At 49.7% G+C, this 23,633-nt stretch overlaps 1 protein-coding gene across 1 annotated transcript; it reads left to right on the top strand.

Annotated features, from left to right (window-relative positions):
* The first annotated feature begins 278 nt into the window (after window positions 1–278).
* Window positions 279–22,621, top strand: ctnnbip1 (catenin, beta interacting protein 1). Its single transcript, XM_084479480.1, has 4 exons — window positions 279–371; window positions 8,858–8,972; window positions 10,340–10,430; window positions 20,172–22,621. Exons 2-4 carry the CDS (start codon window positions 8,877–8,879, stop codon window positions 20,228–20,230), a joined length of 246 nt encoding a protein of 81 aa, XP_084335606.1. The 5' UTR covers window positions 279–371; window positions 8,858–8,876; the 3' UTR covers window positions 20,231–22,621.
* Window positions 22,622–23,633: the final 1,012 nt, after the last annotated feature.

The raw sequence follows: 23,633 nt of genomic DNA, 5'->3' as shown, positions 1-23,633 counted from the left end.
ATATATTACACATTATGTTTGTTTCAATGTCAGTATTATGAGGTAAAAAAATAACCATATATATATATATATATATATATATATATATATATATATATATTCAACGTAGGTAATGTTGACATCTAGCATTGTTTTAATCGTTTATACTAGCAATGTCTTCCATAGCTTAATGGGGGTCCTCAAGCTATGTCTCTGAGTGTGCAATGGCGACCCTAGTGGTGAGAAACGAACTAACAGCGGGAGCTCGCTGCGTGAATCCCGTCGTTCAGCCTCTGCCGACTGGAGGGATGTGACCCCGGAACAGGACGCCCTCCTAAAACAACACACCATTCAAATAGGATACCGAAGAAAGAAAAGCTGGACCAGGAGGGGTAAGCGACAAAGGGGTTGTTTTTTAATAGAAAACGGGTCGGGCAGTAGCAGGGGGTTGGAGCCCCGTGGGTGGGGTGGTTGTGTGTCGCTGCTCGGCCGGGCAGCGGTACCTGGAGCCCCGCTCCATTCAGGCTTTTGTCTCGGGCTGCTAGCCTGTTAGCCTAGCTCCGTACCCTGGTGGTACTGGGGGAGCGGAGGGTCGTCGAACACCGAGTCTGGGCGTGTTGGGGAGGCTGACGTGGATCTAAATGTAACTTTTGCGTTAGTGTGGTTGTCGTTTTCGCACAATGGAGGTTGCTAGCGGGTCGGGGAGCGAGAAGGCGATGAATGATCGATTGGTGGCTAGCTGCAGAAGGGCTGATACAGGGGGTCGGTCTGCTCCAGGGGGTCGGGTCGGTCTGATACAGGGGGTCGGTCTGCTACAGGGGGTCGCTCTGCTACAGGGGGTCGGGTCGGTCTGCTCCAGGGGGTCGGTCTGTCTGCTCCAGGGGGTCGGTCTGCTCTAGGGGGTCGGTCTGCTACATGGGGTCGGTCTGATACCGGGGGTCCGGTCGGTCTGCTACGGTAGAAATGTCCTGCTTCGCATACTGAATACACTTGGTGAATTTAACGTTAGGGTTATTTGTTCGTGATGCCACGGTAGTGTTAATGGCTTAATATATGTCTTAAAACAGCTAGTACTTCCATGTATCAACAACTACACTGAAAACGTTATAAGATGTTAACGTTACTCTCTAACCGAATCACATTACTTCAGCTTAACTTTTTATAATGATCCTATTCCGTATGTGGGTTGTTGAATAAAAGCAGGGCATCAAAAACACAGCAGGGTCTTGATCCTGATCTTGATCCCGGTCTTGATCCCGATCTCATTGGGATTAGGGACTCTTGGTCATACTGGGGGGACGTCTTACCAAATGGTCATTTAGTGAAACTGAAGCCAGCCCTCTTAAATGCCCTTTCTCTTCTAACGCGATGAATGGGGTCTTCACATGTTTCTCCCCAAAACTATGCCAGGCATTTTCCCAGTATAGAAGTGAAGTGTGTTTTTAATTAAAACTATGTGCTGTCCCGCCTACCAAAATCTATTTTTGTATCCATCCCCACCCTTGGATTTTTTTTTTGTGCCACTGAATGCCATACAATGTCTGCTTTCGCCCAACTGTCAGATAGCTGACAACATGTTCAGCTGTGAAGTTGGCGCACTGCCTGTGCTGGGGGGGGGCATATATGAGGTTGGCTGGGTGTGGGCTTGAGTGATTGGCCATGGGTAACGGCTTATAACCCTCCCCCCCCCCCCCCCCCCCCCCTCCCCCTCCGCTTCTATCATGGCCACCCCATGCTGCATGAACCTCCTCATGCTATTACAGTCTTGTTGGGACCATGACCATGTCTGGTGGGGCTTGGATCCGTAGTGCATGATTCCACCTCCCAGCCAGGCCAGGTGCGCTCCAGTGTCCAGTACCCCCTTCCATCTCCTCAACCCCCTTCCTCTTGAGTGTCAGCGGACAACAACGTCCGCTGTCTCTAAAGCAGCCATGGACGGGGCTAGCAAAGGGGAATTCGTGTCAGTGCTCTGTCATTTAGTCTACAGCGGTTCCTATGGTGACCGTCCGAAGTTGAGATGCTTCCTCGTACGAGTGTCTTTTATTTATTTTTCATTCCTGACTTGGACCCTGTGTCCAGAGCAGCAAGAGACTGGAATAATACAACGATGCATCTGCTTTCTGAGGAAGGAAGAGAGGAATGCTTTATGTGTGCATAATGCCATAGATTCTGCCATGTTTTATCTATAATGAAGGAGCCTCTGTCTTTGTCTCTCATGGCAGCCATAATAAAAAATAGCATAAAAATATGATCTGAAAGAAAGGTCTAGGCCTAATCATAGCCTCATCCCTAGTAATGTCTTAATACGTCGCACCCCCACATACAGAAGCCTGTGTTCTCCGCCTTGATGTTGGTGCTTTTGAAATGTTTCAGTCTCTTCTTGGCCCCCAGGGACCAGCTTAAGGGAGCAGCGTCTGTATCCTCTCCCCTGAGAGGTGCTGTGGAGTGGGCAGATACTCGGTGAGATCACAGACCCTACTCAATCATGGGCAGGATCGGGGCTACTAGTCTGAATCTGTGAATCCATGAAAGCAAATGTATCATAAATTGTAGCCGCCAACGCCATGATTACGTTTTATGACATGAATTAGTCGGACACGTTACACTCTTAACGGTCTTTGTGATGACAGCGCACAAGAGGAACACGTTATTTGAGCCACGCACGCAAGGAACGCATGCTGTAGTAATTCCACACCAGGCAGTTAAGCACATCCCTGGGTTTCTATAAGGTGTGTGTGTTATTGATTAGTCTATAGGCTAGGGTACAGGAACAAATTCAAATCAAAATACCCCCAACTGCATGCAGAAATTGACCTAAACCTAGGCTAGGGGTTCATTTAAATACTGCATACGTCCTGGCATAGGCATAGGCATAGGTCTTTTGTACATCCTGGCACTTAATGTACGCACTTATTGCATGTTGTACGTCCTGGTTGTTTAAAATAGTATTTAGCATTGTGTAGCGTCTTATCCTAGCTGTCTCTGTTGTCTACGGGGAATGGGTTAACCTAGTGATTTTAAGTGAATGTTCATAGAACAACGTTCTATGAACCATCCTTGTACCATCCTGTACCGACAGAGATTTATTGTTTCTCTTTCTTCTGACAAATGTACTAATTGTAAGTTGCTTTGGATAAAAGCGTCTGCCAAAAGCCCTGAATGTAAATGTAATGTAAATGCAGACCTGCATTTGAACCGCAATTCAACCGCAATCCAACATGTGGAAGCTGGCGCTCTGCATCCAGGCCGTGGCGATAGGGCAGCGGCATCGTCTGCATTCATGCCTCACATGTTGACAACAACACATGACCTACTTACCAGTCTTTATTTTTACAATCCACTTCGGTGGCATTGTCCCCCAAATACTGCGGCCATTGTTGTGTACAGTGTAGATATGGGGAGGACGGCACAAAGGCAGGCCGCACGGCCCTTAGCGGCCAGCAGGGTCTATAGCCACACTCGCATTCAGCCCTGACCTATAGAGAGAGGCAGGGTCATTCACAAGGGAAATCTGCGGATAACATTGGGTAAACGCATATATGGTATATATTAGATATCGTAAACTAATTAGAATTGAAATTGAAAGGACTTCATGGGATGTTTACTCATGACCATCAAGTTCCATTATTTTCTAGGATCCCCTAGTCAGTAGGGCTGGGTAAAAATATCTATTCATCAATGCACTGCAATTTATTTGTTCTCGATTCAATTTTTTTTCTTCCGTTGTAATAAAGCTCTGCTTTTTTTTTTAATTGCACTACTTTAAAAGTAAGCACGAGCTTGACAGTGTTTACATTTCAACCTAAAATAAGAGGGACATATTCTATTTTAAAAGCATACTCATTGTCATGTCATTGTAATCTAGAACCGAGTATGCCTAAATTGACGTGCACTTTTATATTTGTCCATGTTATGATTATTACTTTTATGCTGCAAGTTTAGCTCAGGGACAATACTTAGCTCAGGGACAATACAGGAACTAATATACAATGTTTTATTCCAATACTATACAATGTTGTATTCCCTTTTTGCTAATTGAAGCACAAGGAAATGGTTAATTCATTTTGGGGTCACTTTGTTCTAAACCAATACAAATTATGCACGCATTATTTAGGTATTTTTGTCATCTGCACGTATTATCGAATCGATATCGAAGCAATCGGATAGACATCGAATCTATATAGAATCGAATCGTGACCTAAAGAATCGGAATTGAATTGAATTGTGAGGTACCTCACCCAGCCCTACTAGTCAGATCCCTCTCCTACTCTCTCTCCCACCCTCCCGTCGTTGGCCGGGTCCACGGGCATGGCAGCTGTGTGCGGTACCGACACCGTCAACGCACACAGCTGCTACCCCCGGGCCTTCCGTCCCCGTTGGCAAACCCCGTTGGCCGCCACACCAGGCATCCAGCCCTCTTCAGTTTCTCACACGTCCGCGTGGGTTCACATTTGAATGAAGGCCACTTCTCCCTCCCTGCCCTTTCTCTTCTGGCCTCCTGCCGTTTCCTCCGCTTCCGCGCACCCCGAGGACCGGAGGGTCACCCCGTAGCACCCTCCTAGGAGAGAGACACCGCGGCAAAACAATCAGCCATTGTGGGCTAGGGTGGGTTAGAAAAGGGGAAGAATGGTTTCTGGCGGGCTGGTTTAACCCAGTGCGGTGTGCAACCAGGGCCCACACCCACTGTGGTCTGGCTGACCCCGGTCAGCTGAGAGTGGCTCTCCCGTTGCATCGTGTGATCACTGGCAGGCGTCCACCGAGGCCGTCTCCAGGGTGTGTCGTGGAAGGGGCAGACACGGTGGTTAGGCTGGGCAGCCTGGACAGCCTGTTACATAAACACACACAGTACATGAAGTAAAAAAAAAAACACCAATGATGCGGCAACATATTGGCAAGAATGTGTAATATTGGTAGCTGGCGTGAAGAATTGCCTTAATGTCTAAATATTATACAACCCACTGTAGCGACTCAATAGAGCCCCCCCCCCCCCCCCCCCATTTTGACATCTCCATTTACATCACTGCAACACTACAGATTTTTTTTAATGACATTGCATCCTCCCCATAAACTGCAATTGTCAGCAAAACAAGTGGGCATTGTGCTTGGATTAGTGAACGGCGCTGTGTCTGTTGGCACGTTGTTGACTCCAGCAGGCCTAGTTAGCGGAACTGGCTTCTGAGGCTTTGCAGAACTCCAAGGGATCCGACCCAACCCGGCACACAACGCTGACACCCGCCAGAGAGTGAGATGGATGGGAGGGTTGTGTGTGTGTGTGTGTGTGTGTGTGTGTGTGTGTGTGTGTGTGTGTGTGTGTGTGTGTGTGTGTGTGTGTGTGTGTGTGTGTGTGTGTGTGTGTGTGTGTGTGTGTGTGTGTGTGTGTGTGTGTGTGTGTGGGATTAACCCTAGTTCAGCACCGACGCAATCCTTTTGATTAGGTCTGGATATTCGCTGCGTTGGCCTGGCTGGCGCGGTGAGCTTCCCCGGGAGGATTAGCATAACGCGAGCCCACCTCCAGCAGCTCAGCGCCGCACTGCACCGAGCCTCCAGACAGCAGCTCTGTTGTGTCCCCCGGGACGAGGGGGCACGGGTATATCCCGATTAATGACGGCCAGAAGTACGCCGCGCGCCTTTCTCAAGAATATAATGAATAATTAACGTACACATTCAGAGGTTTATTATTCAAAGAATTTCTCCTTGGAAGGGAGGGATAGGGCACTGCCAAATACCTACCTACCCACTGCCATTTATCTGAGGAAAATCTTGGATTCTCTATCACCAATGTGTTACTATGTGAACACAGAAGGCTTTCTTGGTGGGGCACTAATCTAACAACATAAGTGAGGTATCCAATCGACATGTTTTAGTTATAACCCGGTTTTGCTCAAGTGACTTAAAGATGAGTGTTTTTCTCTGCGAATGGTTTGTGTTGGCGTTGGTTTGTGTGTGTGGCCAGGCCATCCACACTTTCCTCAAATGCTCTTGAAAACGTAACTTCAGGTTTTCAGATTTCAGATATTCTTATATACTTACAACTAGTGATAGAACAGCCACATGTAATTTCTGCATCCTTCTTGACCATGTTAATTGTTAATTGAGAAAGAATAACTAATAGTTTACTTTGGTTTATAAATAAATAGTTGCTGTATCATTTTCCATTCATTACTTTCCTAAATCATAAATCCCCATTGTTCCTGTATCTTTTAAATAATAAGTTAACAAGTTAATAAGATAACAAGCAGATCTATTCCCTTACAAGATGAGACGGCATATCATGGCTGTACTATTGGATCAATTGAATATATGTGTGATTCCTAGCAGCACAGTGACATAAATAAAGTATCTGGCTAGATCCTGGTTGGAGGGAAAGGTTGGCATGCCAACCAGTAAAATACCCTATCAGAGCTAATGCCTCAGTTTGAAACACACTATGAGCCCAACTGATATCCCAGGATGTGGATCATGACCGTGTATATAAACGCATGTTTGCCAGCCATGACCATCGTGTGCAAGTGTAGCGCTGCGTTAAATGTCCCAAAATAATCCCCAAGACTTCTGTGTGATAGCTTTACTTAACCGAATAGAAAAGATAATTCAATAATCAGCCCATCCCAAACAGTTTGACAGCAGTGCAGGCTAAATATGGAGCCCTTTCTCAACTACAAAAGGTGAAAGGAGCTACTTTTAGAAAGTGTATTTCTGGAGAAGACGCTCACAGGTTCATCTTTCTACTGCCAGCCCGCCGTCTCCTGCAGCAGAAGCTGAATTTGTCACGTCAGCTTGCTCCTTCAAAACATCATTAACATCACACTGCTTCGAGAAAGACAGGAAGGCTGTGTCTGCCCGCCGTCGTCATCATATCACAATGTTTTGGTGCCCATGTTTTTATATATTGAATCATTTATTTAGTATTGAGCGGGGTCTTAGGCCCCTGAGCCCGCCCACTGGCTGGCTGCCTTCCGGGCTCGCCCGCCTTGGGGGAGACTCTGGGCTCCAGCCCTCTGATGTCGGGAGCGGAGAGAGACATGATCAAACACATCACCGCCGGGGCTCAGAGACACTGCTAACCCCTCTCCTCCTCCACCTCCACCTCCGTTCCTCTGACGGTGCACAGAGACGCTGCTAACCCCTCTCCTCCTCCACCTCCACCTCCGTTCCTCTGACGGTGCACAGAGACGCTGCTAACCCCTCTCCTCCCCCTCCTCCACCTCCACCTCCCGTCTTCTGACGGTGCTTCAAGACACTGAGCCGACACACGCCAGGCCTCTCCCTCTCTTTACGTCCCTCTCTGTGTTTCTCTCTGTGAGTCGGCGCTCGCTGCCGGCGCCCGGCGGTCAGGGTGGAGCGGTGATTCAACGGACAGTCCTCCCTCCCCCCCCCCCCCACTGTGCCGCTGGCCTGTGCTCACACTAGGCAATCTCAACTGGGTCTGAGTACGGTTGCCTCTTGTATCCGTACGTGTGCGCGTGTCGGCTCATTAGCATCTGTACCGTGGCCTGAGCACACCTCTCCAAAGTGTGCTACTGAGGCCACGGAATTTAACTGTACTTGAGTACGGACGGCGTGCTCACACTAGCCAAACGATCTCTAGACTTTAGGGGGCAAACGTACTCGGGCGCGGTACAGATGGCCTAGTGTGAGTGCGCCCTAAACCACCCATCGATGGAGTCTGGTGTGTCTTAAGAGTCAACTGGTGCACTCACTCGCCAACACATGCTGCTGTTATTGATATTTATTTATTAAGTATAGCCCCACATCAAACAGCCTCACCATGCATTAGTGCTCCTTTTGTATGGATCGGGGGGGCCAGGAGAGATTACCCGAGCTGTCTGTCCCCGAGGCCCCGTGGGCATTTACAGATCATTCTAACCAGGAGAGGGGGTGGAATCTAGACATGCATACTAATATTGTTCCCTGCAGCGTATCGTATAGGACATGCATGTAGTATCATCTTTGGGGAAATTGAGTTTTTTTCGGGCTTTCAGTTGAATTGTACTCTGGGATTACAGATGACGGATCGTTCTCGGGGTGTTTCACACCGCAAACCCGGAAGAAGTAGTCTTGAAATCCGACGTCAGCCCGCAATCGGTTCGCCTTTCCGCCCCTCACATATCAGAGACGGCCGCACTGTGCACTGTGGCCTTCCCTCGCCTCTCGTCGTCTCCCTCCTGCCCGTCCACGCCCATATATGGCACCTCCTGAAGACAGGTCCTTAGTTGGCTGGGAGAGGGTTGAGGGTGGGGGCCGGTGCGCTCTGTGAAGAGTCACATGCAGTATTAATGGAGGCGCTGCTCGCTGTCTGACAGCGCCCAGATGAAGCCCCAGTGACTCAACTTCGTTAGAACCGACTTGAGTTTGAGTTGAGTTGAGTTTTTATGAAGCGCCAGCGGCAGTGTGAGTCGCTGAGGCTCCCTGGTGTCTCCCATGGTGGACCTGCTGCTGTCCAGGATGGAGACACCAGGGCTGCTGATGAGACGGTGGATCTCTCTGCACATGATTCTGCTGCGTGAGGCCCGTCTTCACTGCTCTAGTCACGCCACAGGCTCATCGTATCCCAACTGAATCGCTGCCTTACCCAAAGCCCAAAACCCACATGGATGAAGCTTGACACTTGTGTATTGTGTATTGTACGTCCTGGCAGTTAAAAATAGAATGTAGAAATCTGTAGCGTCTTATCCTAGCTGTCTTTGTTGTATACGGGGAATGGGTTAACCTAGTGATTGTTAGTGCTTGGTTCTTGGCACTTGGCACTTACCGACAGCGATATATTGTTGTTTCTCTTTCTCCTGAAGTAGGTCCGTAAGTCGCTTTGGATAAAAGCTAAATGCCCATTATTGTGACCGTAATGTAAACGTTAACGTGTGCATGTTTGCGTCCGCAGAGCTACAGGAGCAGGGGTCATGAACCGGGAGGAGATCCCGGGGAAGTCTCCTGAAGAGATGTACATCCAACAGAAAGTGCGGGTCCTGCTCATGCTCAAGAAGATGGGATCCAATGTACGTATACGGAGCCTTTTCACTGGAGCGCCAACGCTTGTTCCACGCTAGTCCTCACTGTGTGGTTCCAGCTCTGCAGCACTCTGACCAGGGGCTCAATGTATAGTAGCACTGCTCCCTGTGTGTACATGGTCGTTAAGATGTGCGTTTATAACTATATAACTCGGTAGTGGTGGATCGTTTTTGTGTTCCCCCCCCCCTAGCAAGGGGATTGTTTCCTGGGATATTAATCTTGTTACAGATTGAATTCATCATGTTCATCATTCATCGTTCATCATTGTACACCATGTGTGGGTTCAGCTAGAAATGTGTTAATGTGTGGTTATTATTCAGATTGGGAATCCCTCGGTCTCTAGAAAGCAGTCGCTCAAGTTGGCTGGGCCGACCGGCTGATTTAGAGATCAGTTTGCGTTGATTATTCTGCGGACGTGAGTGATGGTTTCTGGGTGTTAGCAGTGGTGTCCCAGCCCCACGTATTTCCAGGGAAACTGACTCATACAATCTTGCACATCAACATGACTGATATAGGGTTGATGTTGTCAGAGTGCTTGAATGCCACACTTAGGTGTTATATTGATATCATGTTTCGCAGAGCTTGTAGGCCACAAGCTTGACGAGTCATCCAGGGTCAAGATCCAACCTGAATATGTCCAGACGCCTGGGTCATTATGAGACAGAGTAAACAAACGGCTGAACAAGCAGAGGACACGCCTTGTAGCCATTGCTCACCACACAATAGAGCTCTCCCGATTTGCATGTCAAGGGACCCTGGTAAACTCTCATGCCCGTACGGGGAGAGTGAAATGAGGAGGAACCTGGAGCAGGCTATTGGAAACACTCATCTGAGACTCAACCTACAAGATCAGTTGTTAGTGCTTGGCTCTTGGTTCTATGAACATCGTTGCTGTACCGACAGATATATTATTGATTCTCTTTCTTCTGCCAAATGTACTTATTGTAAGTCACTTTGGATAAAAGCGTCTGAACGCTGAATGTCCTAAATGTAAGATTGCTTTGGTCAAAAATAAAATGATCAGACTCACCTTAAGTACTAAGAGAAAGGCGTCATTAAAATAAAACTGCTTAAGCTTGTTAAATTGGAATGAAGCAACTTTCATAAAGTGGTTCACCGGTAGCACTGCAAATCTTGAGGTCTTGATAAAAAACCATACCAAAAGCAAAAATAAAATCACACTAGAATTTTCATACTCATTTTAATGAGGGTAAATGTACAATAACCTGTATGACCCACACTATAGGCCACCATCATTATACGGATACGTGTTCTCTTGGGTCTGTGGGGGAGCCGGCAGGGGTCATGGTGGTGGAACGCCTCATCTCTTAACACGTCTTCCTTATCCTCGCAGCTCACGCCCAGTGAAGAGGCCTTCCTCCGGAATTATGCAGGCGTGGTCCACAGCCAGATGAGCCAACTACCTCAGCACAACATCGACCAGGGTAAGAAGACTCCCACAACACACATGCCCAGTGTCTATTCCTACAGATACGAGGGTGGCCGTGCCAGGAGGGATCGAACTTATCGCGATGCTCTGTTTTGGCAGCTTTATAAACCGACTATAAATAGTCTGTCTGGCGGCGATGCCTTATTTTGCTGTTTTTAGTCTTTTGTATTTATCACTGCATCTCTAACTTTTTTTCCGAACCTGCATTCAAACACAACGCAGAAGTCCTGGGTTTGTCGTTTGGCAGTGCAGATGACAACACAAGTACAACACAGAAAAATATATAGCAAACATGTATGACAAGGTGTGACTGGTCATGTATGACCAGGTTTGACTGTGGTCATGTATGAATTGGTGTGACTGTGGTCATGCATGACGTGGTGTGACTGTGAACTGGTATTACGAAAGTAAACTAGGGACGCAGTCACGCAATATATTCATATGGATGGGTCTTGTGTTCGTGAACTGCAGTGCAGTCATTAGACACTAGAGTGTGCTGTTCTCTTTGTACATTTATTAACGTGGTAGGCAGGTCAGACTTCCACCACAAGAGGGCGCCAGATTAAAAAAGACCGTGAGCCTCAGCAGGTACCCGAGGAAGCAGCCGAAATTTATTCAAAGGACATGAGCTACTTTCTCTCCTTTTATCAGCTGCCTTCCAGGCCTAATCCGAAGCACGCTCTTATTTTGAAGCCTCTGTGACCCACCTGGGACTCGGGTAGAAGCCATCTTTTGTTAGTACCCACCACCAGCGGGTAAGCAGCTGGTCAGACCAGGTGCCTTTTGATTCTGCAGGTGAAATCACGTGTGTCCCACGACGGGAGGAAGAGGCTTCTGTTTAACCTTATTGTCCTACGTCTGTGTTATCTTAACCGTGCCCCCGCATGAGGGAAGGGGATAAGCTGGATGGTAATACGAGGCCGCAGGCGGCAAAGTAAACGGCGTGCAATCTCTGTTGCACAATATTTTAAATCCACAGAAAGGGCGTCTTCTGCAATAGACGCCGGCAGTGTTCAGCTGCGGTCGGTGATTCCACCTTGGAACAGAGCGGGCCGAGGCGTCCATTTGAAGCAGCGCAGGGTGCACAGCACGGCACGGCCGGCACCACGGCGGGGAGGACAATATCCTAGCCGTGCTCGCCGTGTATCTCCCCGTTAACCATGGCCCCCATCCACGGCCTTATGTAAAGACCCACGTTGGCTACATTTTCTCTCTCGCCCCTCTGGAAAAAAAACAACAACCCAGTCCCATCACTTCTGCAGCGTGTGTCCCTCATCCTCCCTTCCCGCGTCCCTCAAAGTAGAGCCGAAATAGATCCTCCCCTCGGGGTCGATACGAGGGGAGGAGAGACATTAATAATGGAGGGGGGGGGGGTGCGGCGTCAGAAGGTCCTCCTGAAGGTGTGCAGGCAGGAGGACCCGTTGGAGATCACAGGTCGCGCTAAGTGGTGTCGTTCTCCCCTCCCGGCCGCTGTGAATCGCGACCGATCAGGGGGCCGTCCTGAAGGCGTTCCCCCCCGCCCCCCCCCACGGGGAATGATGCCAGGAAGGCCGTTAAAGCGCGGCTCGATACCGCAGATGGGAAGTCTGTGTTGAGGTTGTAAGAGAATCTACCAAAACGGATTTGTAGGAATAAAGTGTGTGTGTGTGGGCGTGCGTGCGTGTGTGTTGTGTTCCATAAATAATTATTTTATTTCTCGCCAAAATTGAATCAGTCCTTTCTGTTCAGCGGCCGACTGCACGCTGGTAGAGATAGGCAGTGTCTGGCCACACGGAAGAGCCCAAAATACCCGGGGATTGAATTAAGTGTAGACCGTTGCGGTTTCTAAATATATATGAGGACAATAAGGACTTATTAGATCGGGGTAATAATATTTAGAGACGTATGCACATGATGTGCGTGCTCTGTTCTCTCTCCTCGCCGCCCCCCCTCGGTGCGTTCAAATGAGGAAGGTAATTCAGAAAAACATTTTTTCCCCCTCCGTTTTCCTTCGATGCGTTTGGTTTCAGAAAAGTCCGATCCGTCTGGACGGTCGGCCCAAACGCACAAGACTTAACTTTGTTTTTTTTGTGGGAACAAAAAAAAATGGGCTCCGTGTGGACGGGGCCTGGGTCTCTGCCCCCTCCTGTGTGAGTCTCTGTCCCCCTGAAGGCTCTGTGAGGAGGCCTGTGTGGCTCTCTGTGCTGTCTGCCCCGCCACGCTGCAGCAGGGGACAGGAGCCGTACGGCTCTGCCGGCTGTTCTCAGACAGAGGTTGTCTGTCTGTGTTTGTCTCATCGCTGCCTCTTGGCTCTGTATCATCAACCCCACCGCCAGCACCCAGGCCATGCCGCGGTCTGGTGTGGATCGTCAACCCAGCCACTGCCTGGGCGCGCTTCCTCTCGGCTAAAGCTGCCTGAGCTGTGGGGCAACTTGAGACCTTTGCCAAATCACACTCACGACAGTACATGTCAATATTCTCCCAAATCTATTTAAACCCCCCCAAGGTAATCACTGTTTATGTAAGCAGTGGGTAACTGTTGTGTAAGGATGCCATTTCTCTCTCTTCGGGTACTACTCCTCTCTCCCACTTGCTTTCTTCTCGCGCTCTCGCTCTCTCTCTCTTGTGCTTTCTCTCTCGCTCTCTTTCGTGCCCTCGCTCTCTCTCTTTTGCTTGCTCTCACCTTGTCACTCAAAAGGTGCAGCACTGTATAAAAAAAACATCCAACGGTTTGAGAACATGCTGATTCAGGGACACACACCCTCTCTCTTGCTCTCTCTCTCTGTCTCTCTCTCTCTCTCTCTCTTGCTCTCTCGGTCTCTCTCTCTCTCTTGCTCGCTCTGTCTCGTGCCCGCTCTCTCTCTCTCTCTCTCTCTCTCCGCCCCCCCCCTGTGTATTGTGTGAAGGTCCTCACCCAGCATTGACACAGTGTGACTCGTCAGACTCATCGATCACAGAGTGCTGCGCCTGCAGAGGGTGGGGGGGGTGTCGATGCCGGTGACTCACTGTATCCACGCATGGAAGCGAACCTCGGCCTCACCGCGGAGGGCCTCACCGCGGAGGGCCTCACCGCGGAGGGCCTCACCGCGGAGGGCCTCACCGCAGAGGGCCTCACCGCAGAGGGCCTCACCGCGGAGGGCCTCACCGCGGAGGGCCTCACCGCGGAGGGCCTCACCGCGGAGGGCCTCACCGCAGAGGGCCTCACCGCAGAGGGCCTCACCGCGGAGGGCCTCACCGCAGAGGGCCTCACCGCAGAGGGCCTCACCACGGAGGGCCTCACCGCGGAGGGCCTCACCGCGGAGGGCCTCACCGCGGAGGGCCTCACCGCGGAGGGCCTCACCGCGGAGGGCCTCACCGCAGAGGGCCTCTGTGGGGTCTGGGGGCGGGCCCCGCCGGGCGGTAGGGACAGACTCATCGGGGGATCAGGACGCACGCCAAGACCCACCCTAACCAACCCTACTCTGTCTGTGATTGGCCGGGTTGCATGCAACTTAACTGGACGCTACAGTACCCTCGCTGTGAGCATTCGAGAGCGTCACAAAAGAGCCCTAACCCTAACCATGACCCTAACCCCTAACCATAACCCTAACCCTAACCATAACCCCTAAACCTAAACCTAACCCTAACCCCTAACCCTAACCCTAACCATAACCCCTAACCCTAACCATAACCCCTAAACCTAACCCTAACCCCTAACCCTAACCATAACCCCTAAACCTAAACCTAACCCTAACCCCTAACCCTAACCCTAACCCCTAAACCTAACCCTAACCCCTAACCCTAACCCCTAAACCTAACCTTAACAATAGCAGCTAATATCAAGCCAGTAAAAGCCTGTATGACGGACCAATCAGAAATAGAGGCGGGTGTGTGTCTTTTCGGGATATTGCCGTGGCCATAGTAGGATTAAAAAATTTAGCGATCAGGACGTGGGTGACGGCGCTTATGCGGCGGCCATTTTAGGTCCGAGTTATTTACCGGCGGGTCGCTAGCTGGAGTTGTAAGCAGGAAGCCGTGCTCTTCATGTTGCGGCCAACACGCGCACGGACACACCACACACACACACACACACACACACACACACACACACACACACACACACACACACACACACACACACACACACACACACACACACACACACACACACACACACACACACACACACACACACACTGATCCTGGATCGGTACCCTGTCGGGGTACTGGTTCAATAACCCGTCTGGTTCATCCAAAGTAAATGAGTCAAACTCATCGGGCTGCGTTCATATTTCTCCCGCAAGTCTACGGGTCAGTGATTAGCATTTTGCACGGGTTTAATTGACTGATTAGCATACATGCAAATGCTGATTTCACGCGACGCAGCTTTAATCAAAGAGGAGTAGGCTGGAAGATAAGTGGGTTGTTTGCACTCTTGTTGGGTTTGTTGGGAACGTCTTAATGAAACCGGGTCCCGCTGGCGGAGAGGGAAGGGGAGAGTGGGAACGGTGGGCGAGAGAGAGCAGGGATTCTTGTCTGCTTTGTTTTGCGTGCACACATCAAGGCTAACGATCTTATTAGGGCTGAAGCTGAATGTGAACTGGATACGGGGGTGTCCTTCAGGGCTGTACTGAAGTCTCAGTGTTGTCACCGCTTCCTAATGCGAATATCAGACATTTTGGTTTCATTGAACAGATAAAAAAAATCCCATTGAATCCCACCGCCTATGTCTCCGTCCCCTATAGCCACACCTCCTCCACACCGGCAGGTTATTTCTGTACACGTCTCTTCACACATGAACCATCAGCAGCCTGACTGAGCCCAGGCACCGGCCTCGCTCCGGAGTGCTGGGTGTGCCGGGCGCACAGACACGGACCAGAGGGAGGGAGGGAGACAATAGAGGAGAGCGGTTGCCGTAGTAACCACCTACGTTGCGGCGGTGGTTGGGGGGGGGGGGGGGAGGGGGGGGCGCCTCCCTGTAGGGATTCGGTGCCGTGGCGATGCGCCGTGCCTGTAGAGGAGGTAGGGCCTCATTACCCATGAGCCCCTGGGGCACCCTGGCACGGTAATTACCCAGCCAGGGTGTGATACCACAGGCAGCCCCCCCCTCCCACACCCCTGGTCTCGTCCTCCACCCCCTTCAGAAATATCGCCCTCCTCTCCTGCTTGGCCGAATCAATACCGCTATGGTGTTTCCTTTGTCTGTTCACCACCCCCTCCCCCTACCCCCCCCCCCCCCCTCCCTCAGCATAAGCCCACATTAGTATGTCACGTCACCGTTGACAGTTCTGGGTTTGCGTCATCGTGAGCTTGGCTCTCACTGACTAGGAGTCTGCCATCCACGACTAACGGGGGGGGGGGGGGAGGTGAGTCTGATCATAACTCGATGACCCGCCGCCTTTAGTGCCCAGTACATTAACAAGGCTTCCGGCTGCTGTTGCTAGAACCCTGTTGGGAAGAGCTTCAGGTTGTCAGGTTGCCTGACCATTTTGGACCTTTTTATGTCGCTACTTCCCCGGTGATTTGCTTAAAAATACGGAAAATTAAAGGAAACCTTTTGTGTAAAGTTTGTGAAGTTCTTCCGAGCCGTGCTCCTGACCGACGTCAGTGGAGGTGTGGATCAACGCAGAGGGCCTGTTGACATACTTATATTTAACATCGGGTGGGCGCGGGCGCGCTGCGTTTGGTATTCAGCTCCATGTGTTTATCTGCTGGGCTGACCTCAGATGCTTCTACTCTGATTAACACTTCTACATTTACACCAGGTCACAACCCCGGCCACTTACCGTGTGTGTGTTGTGTGTGTGTGTGTGTGTGTGTGTGTGTGTGTGTGTGTGTGTGTGTGTGTGTGTGTGTGTGTGTGTGTGTGTGTGTGTGTGTGTGTGTGAGAGAACCTGCCTGTCATATCTGTCATCTGCATCTGTCGGCCCGCAGGCGACAGACCACGGTTCTGCAGCGGTCATCAATAAGCAACCAGGGTTCATACTAGTGGTCCGGGAGTCCCCTCCGAACACAGTGAATCAGACCCCACCGAATACAGCCGGAGGGGAGGCCAGAGGGCACGGGGTAAAGGTCAAGGGTTAGGGCTGCTCGATTATGGAAAAAAATCATAATCACGATTATTTTGGTCAATATTGATATATTGATAATATTTATTCATAATTTCTCTCCAAAAAAAAACACTTTGTAAATGAGAACTTCGAAATTTCCCCTTAAAAATATACACAAAATGGTCAAATAGAAAATAAAGTCCAGATATGAATCCAGCTGTTCTGCAATTTCTATTTAAAAAAATAATAATCGTTTCAACTCGATTTATATTAGTTTGGTGATCGTTTCACTCTGAAATCGCGATCAAATTTTGATTAATCGCCCAGCCCTAGTCAGGGTTCCCCTGAGGCGGCAGACCGCCATGCAGACCTACCGACGATGTGTTGTGAATCCTCTCCGTCTTCTTGTCTTGTGTTCGTACCTCAACCGGACGGCTTTGAGGACTGAACGGGGTCCGTTGCTAGGCAACAAGGCTGACATTTCTTCCATTTTTAAAATGAACGCATGCTGTTTGGCGTGGTGCTGTTGTGTGGGTGTGTGTGTGTGTCTGTCTGCGTGTCCTGTCTGTCTGTCTGTATGCGTGTGTGTGTCTGTGTCCACACATATCTGGGCCGTACGCTGCAACACGGCTATAGACGAGTCCCGGTGAGGTCTAAATGATAGATGTTAGTATAGACTATAAACAGATATTACTATGATGGGTTAGAGTTGTCATTCTAGATCAGCCGAGACCATGGGCTGAAGCTCATTCCACTTGGAACTGGACCAGACTGCTCCCTGAACACTTTTTTTCAATTTCAATTCTAAATCTCTAATGTGACCATCGGCTCTGTGCCGTCACGTCCCAGCAGACGTCTCTCCTACCTCCAGAGCCATGGTGTGGACGCCTCGCCCAATCGCTCGCCCCCCCCCCCCCCTCCTCCTCCTCTTGCGTTGCCATGGCCTCGCGGTCCTCATCCCACGCGTCTAGACCCGTTGGACGAGGCCGATCCGTTCTCTTGGCTGTGTGCATAACAGAGGACACGAGCGCCCGTCCGGAAGGCGCGTGGCCGCCAGGACGTGTTATTCTATGAACCACACGGGGGGGGGGGCCTTAACGCTCCACAAGACCCCTTGTTAGATCCTCGTTAGACCCTCGTTAGAAGCACCGATTGGAGCCCAGGCTGAACTGGGGAGCGCTACTCTCTGGACCGGGGCGGCTCCAGCCTTCTTCACTGCCAAACGCCAGCGAAAAAAGCAGTCTCAGTCTGACTTTTATCTTTTTTTGCCACAATAATTACATCTAACAAGCAGTCTGGTGCTGACTGGGGCAGAGGCTTTTTATAGCCCAGGAACAAGGAAGGCATCTTCACACGCTCCAACCCCCCCCCCCCCCCCCTCTGAGAAACGCGGCAGCCTTCTGTAGGAGGTGGAGTGGGCCTTTGTTAGCGTGCTGCTCTTCCACGGTGACCGGCGTTACAAAGGGAATTTTTTTCCCTTTGTAAAGGGACGCTTTTATCCAAAGCGACTTACAATAAGTACATTTGTCATAAGAAGTGAAACAATATATCGCCGTCGGTACCGTAAGGATGTTCATAGAACCAAGTGCAAGTACTAACAATCGCCAGGCTAACCCCATTCCCCGTATACAGCAGTGATAGCTAGCCACTGCAGATGCTACACAGTTAAGTACTATGAATAAATACAACATACAGTTGTACGGTATTTCCTGGCAGCTTTCAAGTGTTGTCCCAACCACGCGTTGGATGAGGGCACTAGGGCATGCTCAGACTGCCTGGCCTGATGATACAAAACAGTATCCATGGAGCTGGTTATGAGGACATTCCGTGTGACAGTGTAGCCGTCTCTCTTTTGGGAACAGTTGCAGAACACGGTTTGGTTGGATCGCGTCCTTGTCCTAGCCTGGCTCTGCCCGCCTCCGTACTTCCTCTCAATTTTCATTTCCCTTCAGTACTAGGTCTGGGTTTGCGGTATATATTCGCAGGTTTTCTGCAGCCAATTTTTTTTTCACCGTCCAATCAGCGAACAGAGGGAGTGGCTGAGAACATTGACGTTGAGGTCGTGCGCTGGTTTGAGTCGTAGTCAAACGTCAGCGATTGGTTATGGCCGATCCAGAGTGGCACTGGGCAGATCTAATAGTTTTAAACAGACACCCGCCTTCAAGTGAGTTAACGTTTGTCAATGGAGAGTGGCCAGACTCTCGGTGCAAATGAGATGAAGTACGAGATTCTGGTGGGACCAGGCTATCCCAGTCCAGCCAGGGAGCAGGAATCTTCTAGAAGGGTGGAGACGGTCAGTTGGAGAGGAGGGGGGGAACGCCAGAGCTCTTGTTTTACTGCTTCCTGATTGGGAGACGGCAGAGTGCTTCTGCTGCTGTCCTTAATGAATCAGTGTGGGGTGATCAGAACGCATCGGCTCTGGTCTGTTCGACTCCGGCGCAGGTCAACGCTTTGACCTCATTCACATTCTGGATGCAGAGCGAAGCGACACTTTAGATGTATCGGAGCTACGGGACTGGAAGAAACTGTTCTTTGTGGAGTCAAGAACACACCTTATCATCGACAATATACATAAATAACCCCGTTTTGGATCTTCGCCTGCCGCTGAGCAACTGGTGGCGAGGCTGCGGCCTGACGCATTATGGGAACAGGGTTAGGGTTTGCTGACCTCTGAGCTCTGCTGCAATGACCCAGCTTCGTCCTTCGCGGGTGGGCCTTTTTAAAACCTCTCACCAACCTCACCCGCTGTTCATGAGTGACTGTGCAATGTAGGCTTAAGGTGTACCCACTGGAAAGGGGTGTGTGTGTGTGTGTGTGGGTGTGTGTGTGAGATGATGATTCAGGCACTGTTCCCCTCTGCGTGTCCATGTGACTCACCTTTAGAGTCCAGTCGTACGTCCAGACAGAGAACACACGGCTGTGGTTGACCACGCCCCAGTGCAGTGGTCACCGATAAAGCATTTCCCGTTCTTCATAAACCAAACATCTCCCCTTTTGTACAATGGGACTTCATTAAGAGATTTTTTTTTAATTAGCGTTAATAATGGAGTGGGTGCTCTGGGCAACACTTTCAACAGCGCAAGATGCAAGAGTCGTTTGGGTTTGCCAGGAATGACGAAGACCGAACCGAACGACAGACCCTCTGAGGGTAGGAGCCGCCTGGCAGAGCGGCCGCCTGCCTCCGTCAGACCACCGCCCACACACACACACACACACACACACACACACACACACACACACACACACACACACACACACACACACACACACACACACACACACACACACACACACACACACACACAACGGGTGGTGCTCCATTCCACCTGGAGCCGCCAGACCACCGCCAGACCACCGCCCACACACAGAACGGACGGTGCTCCATTCCACCTGGAGCCGCCACACCACCGTCAGCCTGAGCTGTGACTCATTTGTAAACCCCCCCCCTCACACCATCACCCCCTCCTCGGCGAAGGACACTAACTCAATAGGAACTTTTCACTCCTTCACTGAACAAACCCCCCCCCCCCTCCTCTGGTCCCCCTGGGTCCCGATGCGGAGGAGGTTCTGTGCCTCCATGAAGTCACCGTGTGTTCCCTGGCTCGTATCTTTGTCACTGGTTTAACTGAATGTCCGTCTGTCGCGTTGACGCGTTGTGGGGGGAGAGAGAGCACCCATGGGTGCACCCGTGTCTAACCCTGCCCCCCCCCCCCCCACCCCCCACACAGGTGCAGAGGACGTGGTGATGGCGTTCTCCCGCTCTGAGGCAGAGGACCGGCGGCAGTGACCCTGGGCTCCACCCCCTCGACTCCAACACCACCACCTCCTCCTCCTCCACCACCACCACACACTGCTCAGACTCAGGAGAGAGGAGAGGCCTGATGGGAGACGACGACTCCCCCTCCTCCCCCCCCCCCCCCCCACCAGAGAGGTGGTCTGTTCTCTCCCACCAAAGCCTTTCCCTCTTCCCGGCTCCTTCTCGGCCCACCGGGGTGCGTTAGCGTGTTAGCATGCTAACCTGCAGAATGCCGTTCGCGTGTTAGCGTGCTAGCGCGCTCCGCTAGCTGGGTTTATAGGGGCGGGGCTGGTGGTCGCCGGGGCGATCCAACATGTCATTGGAGCGAATGAATATGAAAACGTTTTAGAAGTTGTTGGTTGCTTTTTTTGCCTTTTTATTTCCTTAATATATATATTGCATATTTTGGTCTTGCTGATCATATTTTAAATCATGTGACCTGTGCTCTGGTCACCGGAGGAGTCGGCCATTCATCGTTTACCTTGGTCACCGTTGACGACCCCCGTAGGAGGTTGTTTTAATTAGTTTCAGTTCACTTTGAGTCTGAACTGGTCGTATGACTGCTCTCATCTGTCCCCATCAGACCAGGGGTCCTTCTGCTGTTTCATTTGTAGTTTTGGTTTCCATTCTCCCGTTGGGCGTGCCACCTCGGCTTTACCTCAAAGGAAAAGCATCGTCAGCATTATTAAAAAAAAAAAAAAAAGAACACTATCCTCCTTACGTCACCTAAACGGTTTACACACAGGTGTACACATCCTCTACCTGAGCAAACACAAAGTGGGAGTTCTTGTGAAAAGTTTTTGTTTTTTTTGTTTTTATTGTACAGACTTTAGGGAATATACAGTAAGCATTGATTGTGCCAAGTGTACTTTATGGTGTTCTGTTAGTACTCTGTAAGATAAGGTTACAGCAGCCTGAGTGACTGGCTGTAGCTCTAATTTATTACTTATGTAATCACTCCCCCATTCCTGGACAGCAGCACGGACGAAACACAAGCAGAGTAGTCTGGGTTTAGAGTTGAATATAGTCTTCACAGCAGTCTCCACACGCAATACAGACCTCCACCCTCAGGTCAGCGCCGTCTGGGTCTAAAACGGTTATTCGTCCCTGGTATATGCTCACGTCGTGGTCATCCACACGACCTACCCGGGATATCGTCCTTACATCGGCGGCAGATCTTTAATAACCGTTGTGGTGCTGTCCCCAAAGTGGTTTGGTTCTAGTGTGGGCGCTCTATAATCGCCGGTTGCTCCTGGAGTTCCACAAACATGAATTGGGAAACGGTCGGTTTACCTGACTGAGCAGCTAGAACCGCTAGTTAACCTAAGAGGAGCCTCTAGCGTCTCTGGCTGTGGGCTGCGTCCGCGGTGTAACCAGTATAGTAACCAGTATATCTGACCAGTGTATTTGAGGTGACGCAGAGCTGTTCTGGCCTTTTGTTACACTGCAACAACTTTGTAAGGGAAAGATACAGTATTTTTATGACGTGCTCCATGCTAATGTCCTCGCTCAAATCAAAACCTGTTTTCTTTGTAACGATCGACTGGTTTCAGTGGTTTGCTTTGGTTTTATGAATGATTTGTTTCTCCTAGTGACATGCTCGATATTTAAATGTGTTTTTTTAAGTATACTTTGTTAACATGTATAACTTAAATAATTGTAACTTAATGTTTTGAAGCCAAGCATGTCCGCCGTCTGGTTTTTACGACCTTTTACGAAGCGGATCGTAAAACGCCGCGCCACAATGACCATCAGCTTGTACCTTCTTGACGTTCGTGGTCGCTGTTAGCTCTTTTTAAAACTTTTACGTAACAAACGATAATTTTGTATGGACGCGCGGTATCCATTTTTAACCCTCTCGGCAATAACTTCAACTCCAACTTTTAATATTTGAATGTCCTCTAAAATCATTGCGATGTACCTACCGCGTGACCAACTGATCGGTCAGGCTGCCCGCTCGCGACAAAGGAATTTGTCTTTTTATGTTTACCTCTGTTTTAGTATTTTTTTTATTTGCCTATGCATATTACTTTTTTTTTTGTTCTTTTTCAAGTTAAAGGTGTCTTACTGTTCTATCAGGGCTGTCCCCCAGCCTATCTTCGTATGTGTGCGTGTGCGATTGTGCGAATGTGTGTGTGTGTGTGTGTGTGGCTGTGTGCGTGCTTATATCCTAGGTTTTCAGCATGCTGGTTTTACTAGAATCGTGTATCTTTTTACTGTGATGGCTTGAAATGCCTAGATGTTTCCATGCATTCTTCTATGTGGCCTCTGTGTTTTCTTTATTCTCTGTTGCCATTCATTTGTTGGTTCTGTAAGGCTGCTGATGTTGTCTTGAGTTAATGCTTCCAAATCCTATACCACCTGAACCATTAAAACATTTAAACAGTGAGATGTGGTTTGTCTCTTATTAGTATATCGTCCAAAGATCTGAATATATATGTGTATGTTTATCCGAATAAACTTCACAAATAACAGCTCTGTCGCATCCTAAAGCAAAGGAGGCAGGTAGAAACCCACCCTGAGAAACATCCAAACCACGCTGAAAGGCTCAGAGAGGAGAGGTAAAGCTGCTATCAGCATTTCTGCCTGCCCTACTTGTATTGTGTGTGTTCTGGTTGAGTTTCATTGTTGCCATAGCAATGGCAAGGAGTCAAACAAATACATGAAAAGCATAAACCTCATCATGCTTCTCAAAACACAATTGAATCACAATGAAGTTCACCACACTGTCACCGCCTTGATATAAGCTTAATACGTTTAGAACTTAACTCAAATTAAATCATAAAGTATTCTCCAACTTGACTTCATTTCTTACACATCTCCTTTGCCAGTTCTATCATGGTTAGAATCAGGGTCACACACACACACACACACACACACACACACACACACACACACACACACACACACACACACACACACACACACACACACACACACACACACAAAGTCTCCATCACTAGAACCAGAACCTAAACCAAACCAAAAATAGTTTGAAGAATCCTACAAAAACACGGTTTACATAATCAATACAGATCCAAAGCCTTAAACCAAGCTTAGGTACTCACTACAGACCCAAGACCTTAAACCCAGCTTAGGTACTCACTACGGACCCAAGGCCTTAAACCCAGCTTAGGTACTCAGTACAGACCCAAGGCCTTAAACCCAGCTTAGGTACTCAATACAGACCCAAGACCTTAAACCCAGCTTAGGTACTCACTACAGAACCAAGGCCTTAAACCCATATTAGGTACTCACTACGGACCCAAGACCTTAAACCCAGCTTAGGTACTCACTACAGACCGGCCCAGAGAACCGAACTCTCAGACCCTGAGTCCTCCTCTGTGGTCCACATTGCGGCTCTAAAAGTGAACGGAGAACATTAAACTGCCGC

This window comes from Micromesistius poutassou (genome assembly GCF_964030765.1).
Source record: "Micromesistius poutassou genome assembly, chromosome: 15".
Lineage (NCBI taxonomy): Eukaryota > Metazoa > Chordata > Actinopteri > Gadiformes > Gadidae > Micromesistius > Micromesistius poutassou.
The sequence above is the reverse complement of the archived record's forward strand: the minus strand, read 5'-3'. Positions and strand labels throughout refer to the sequence as shown.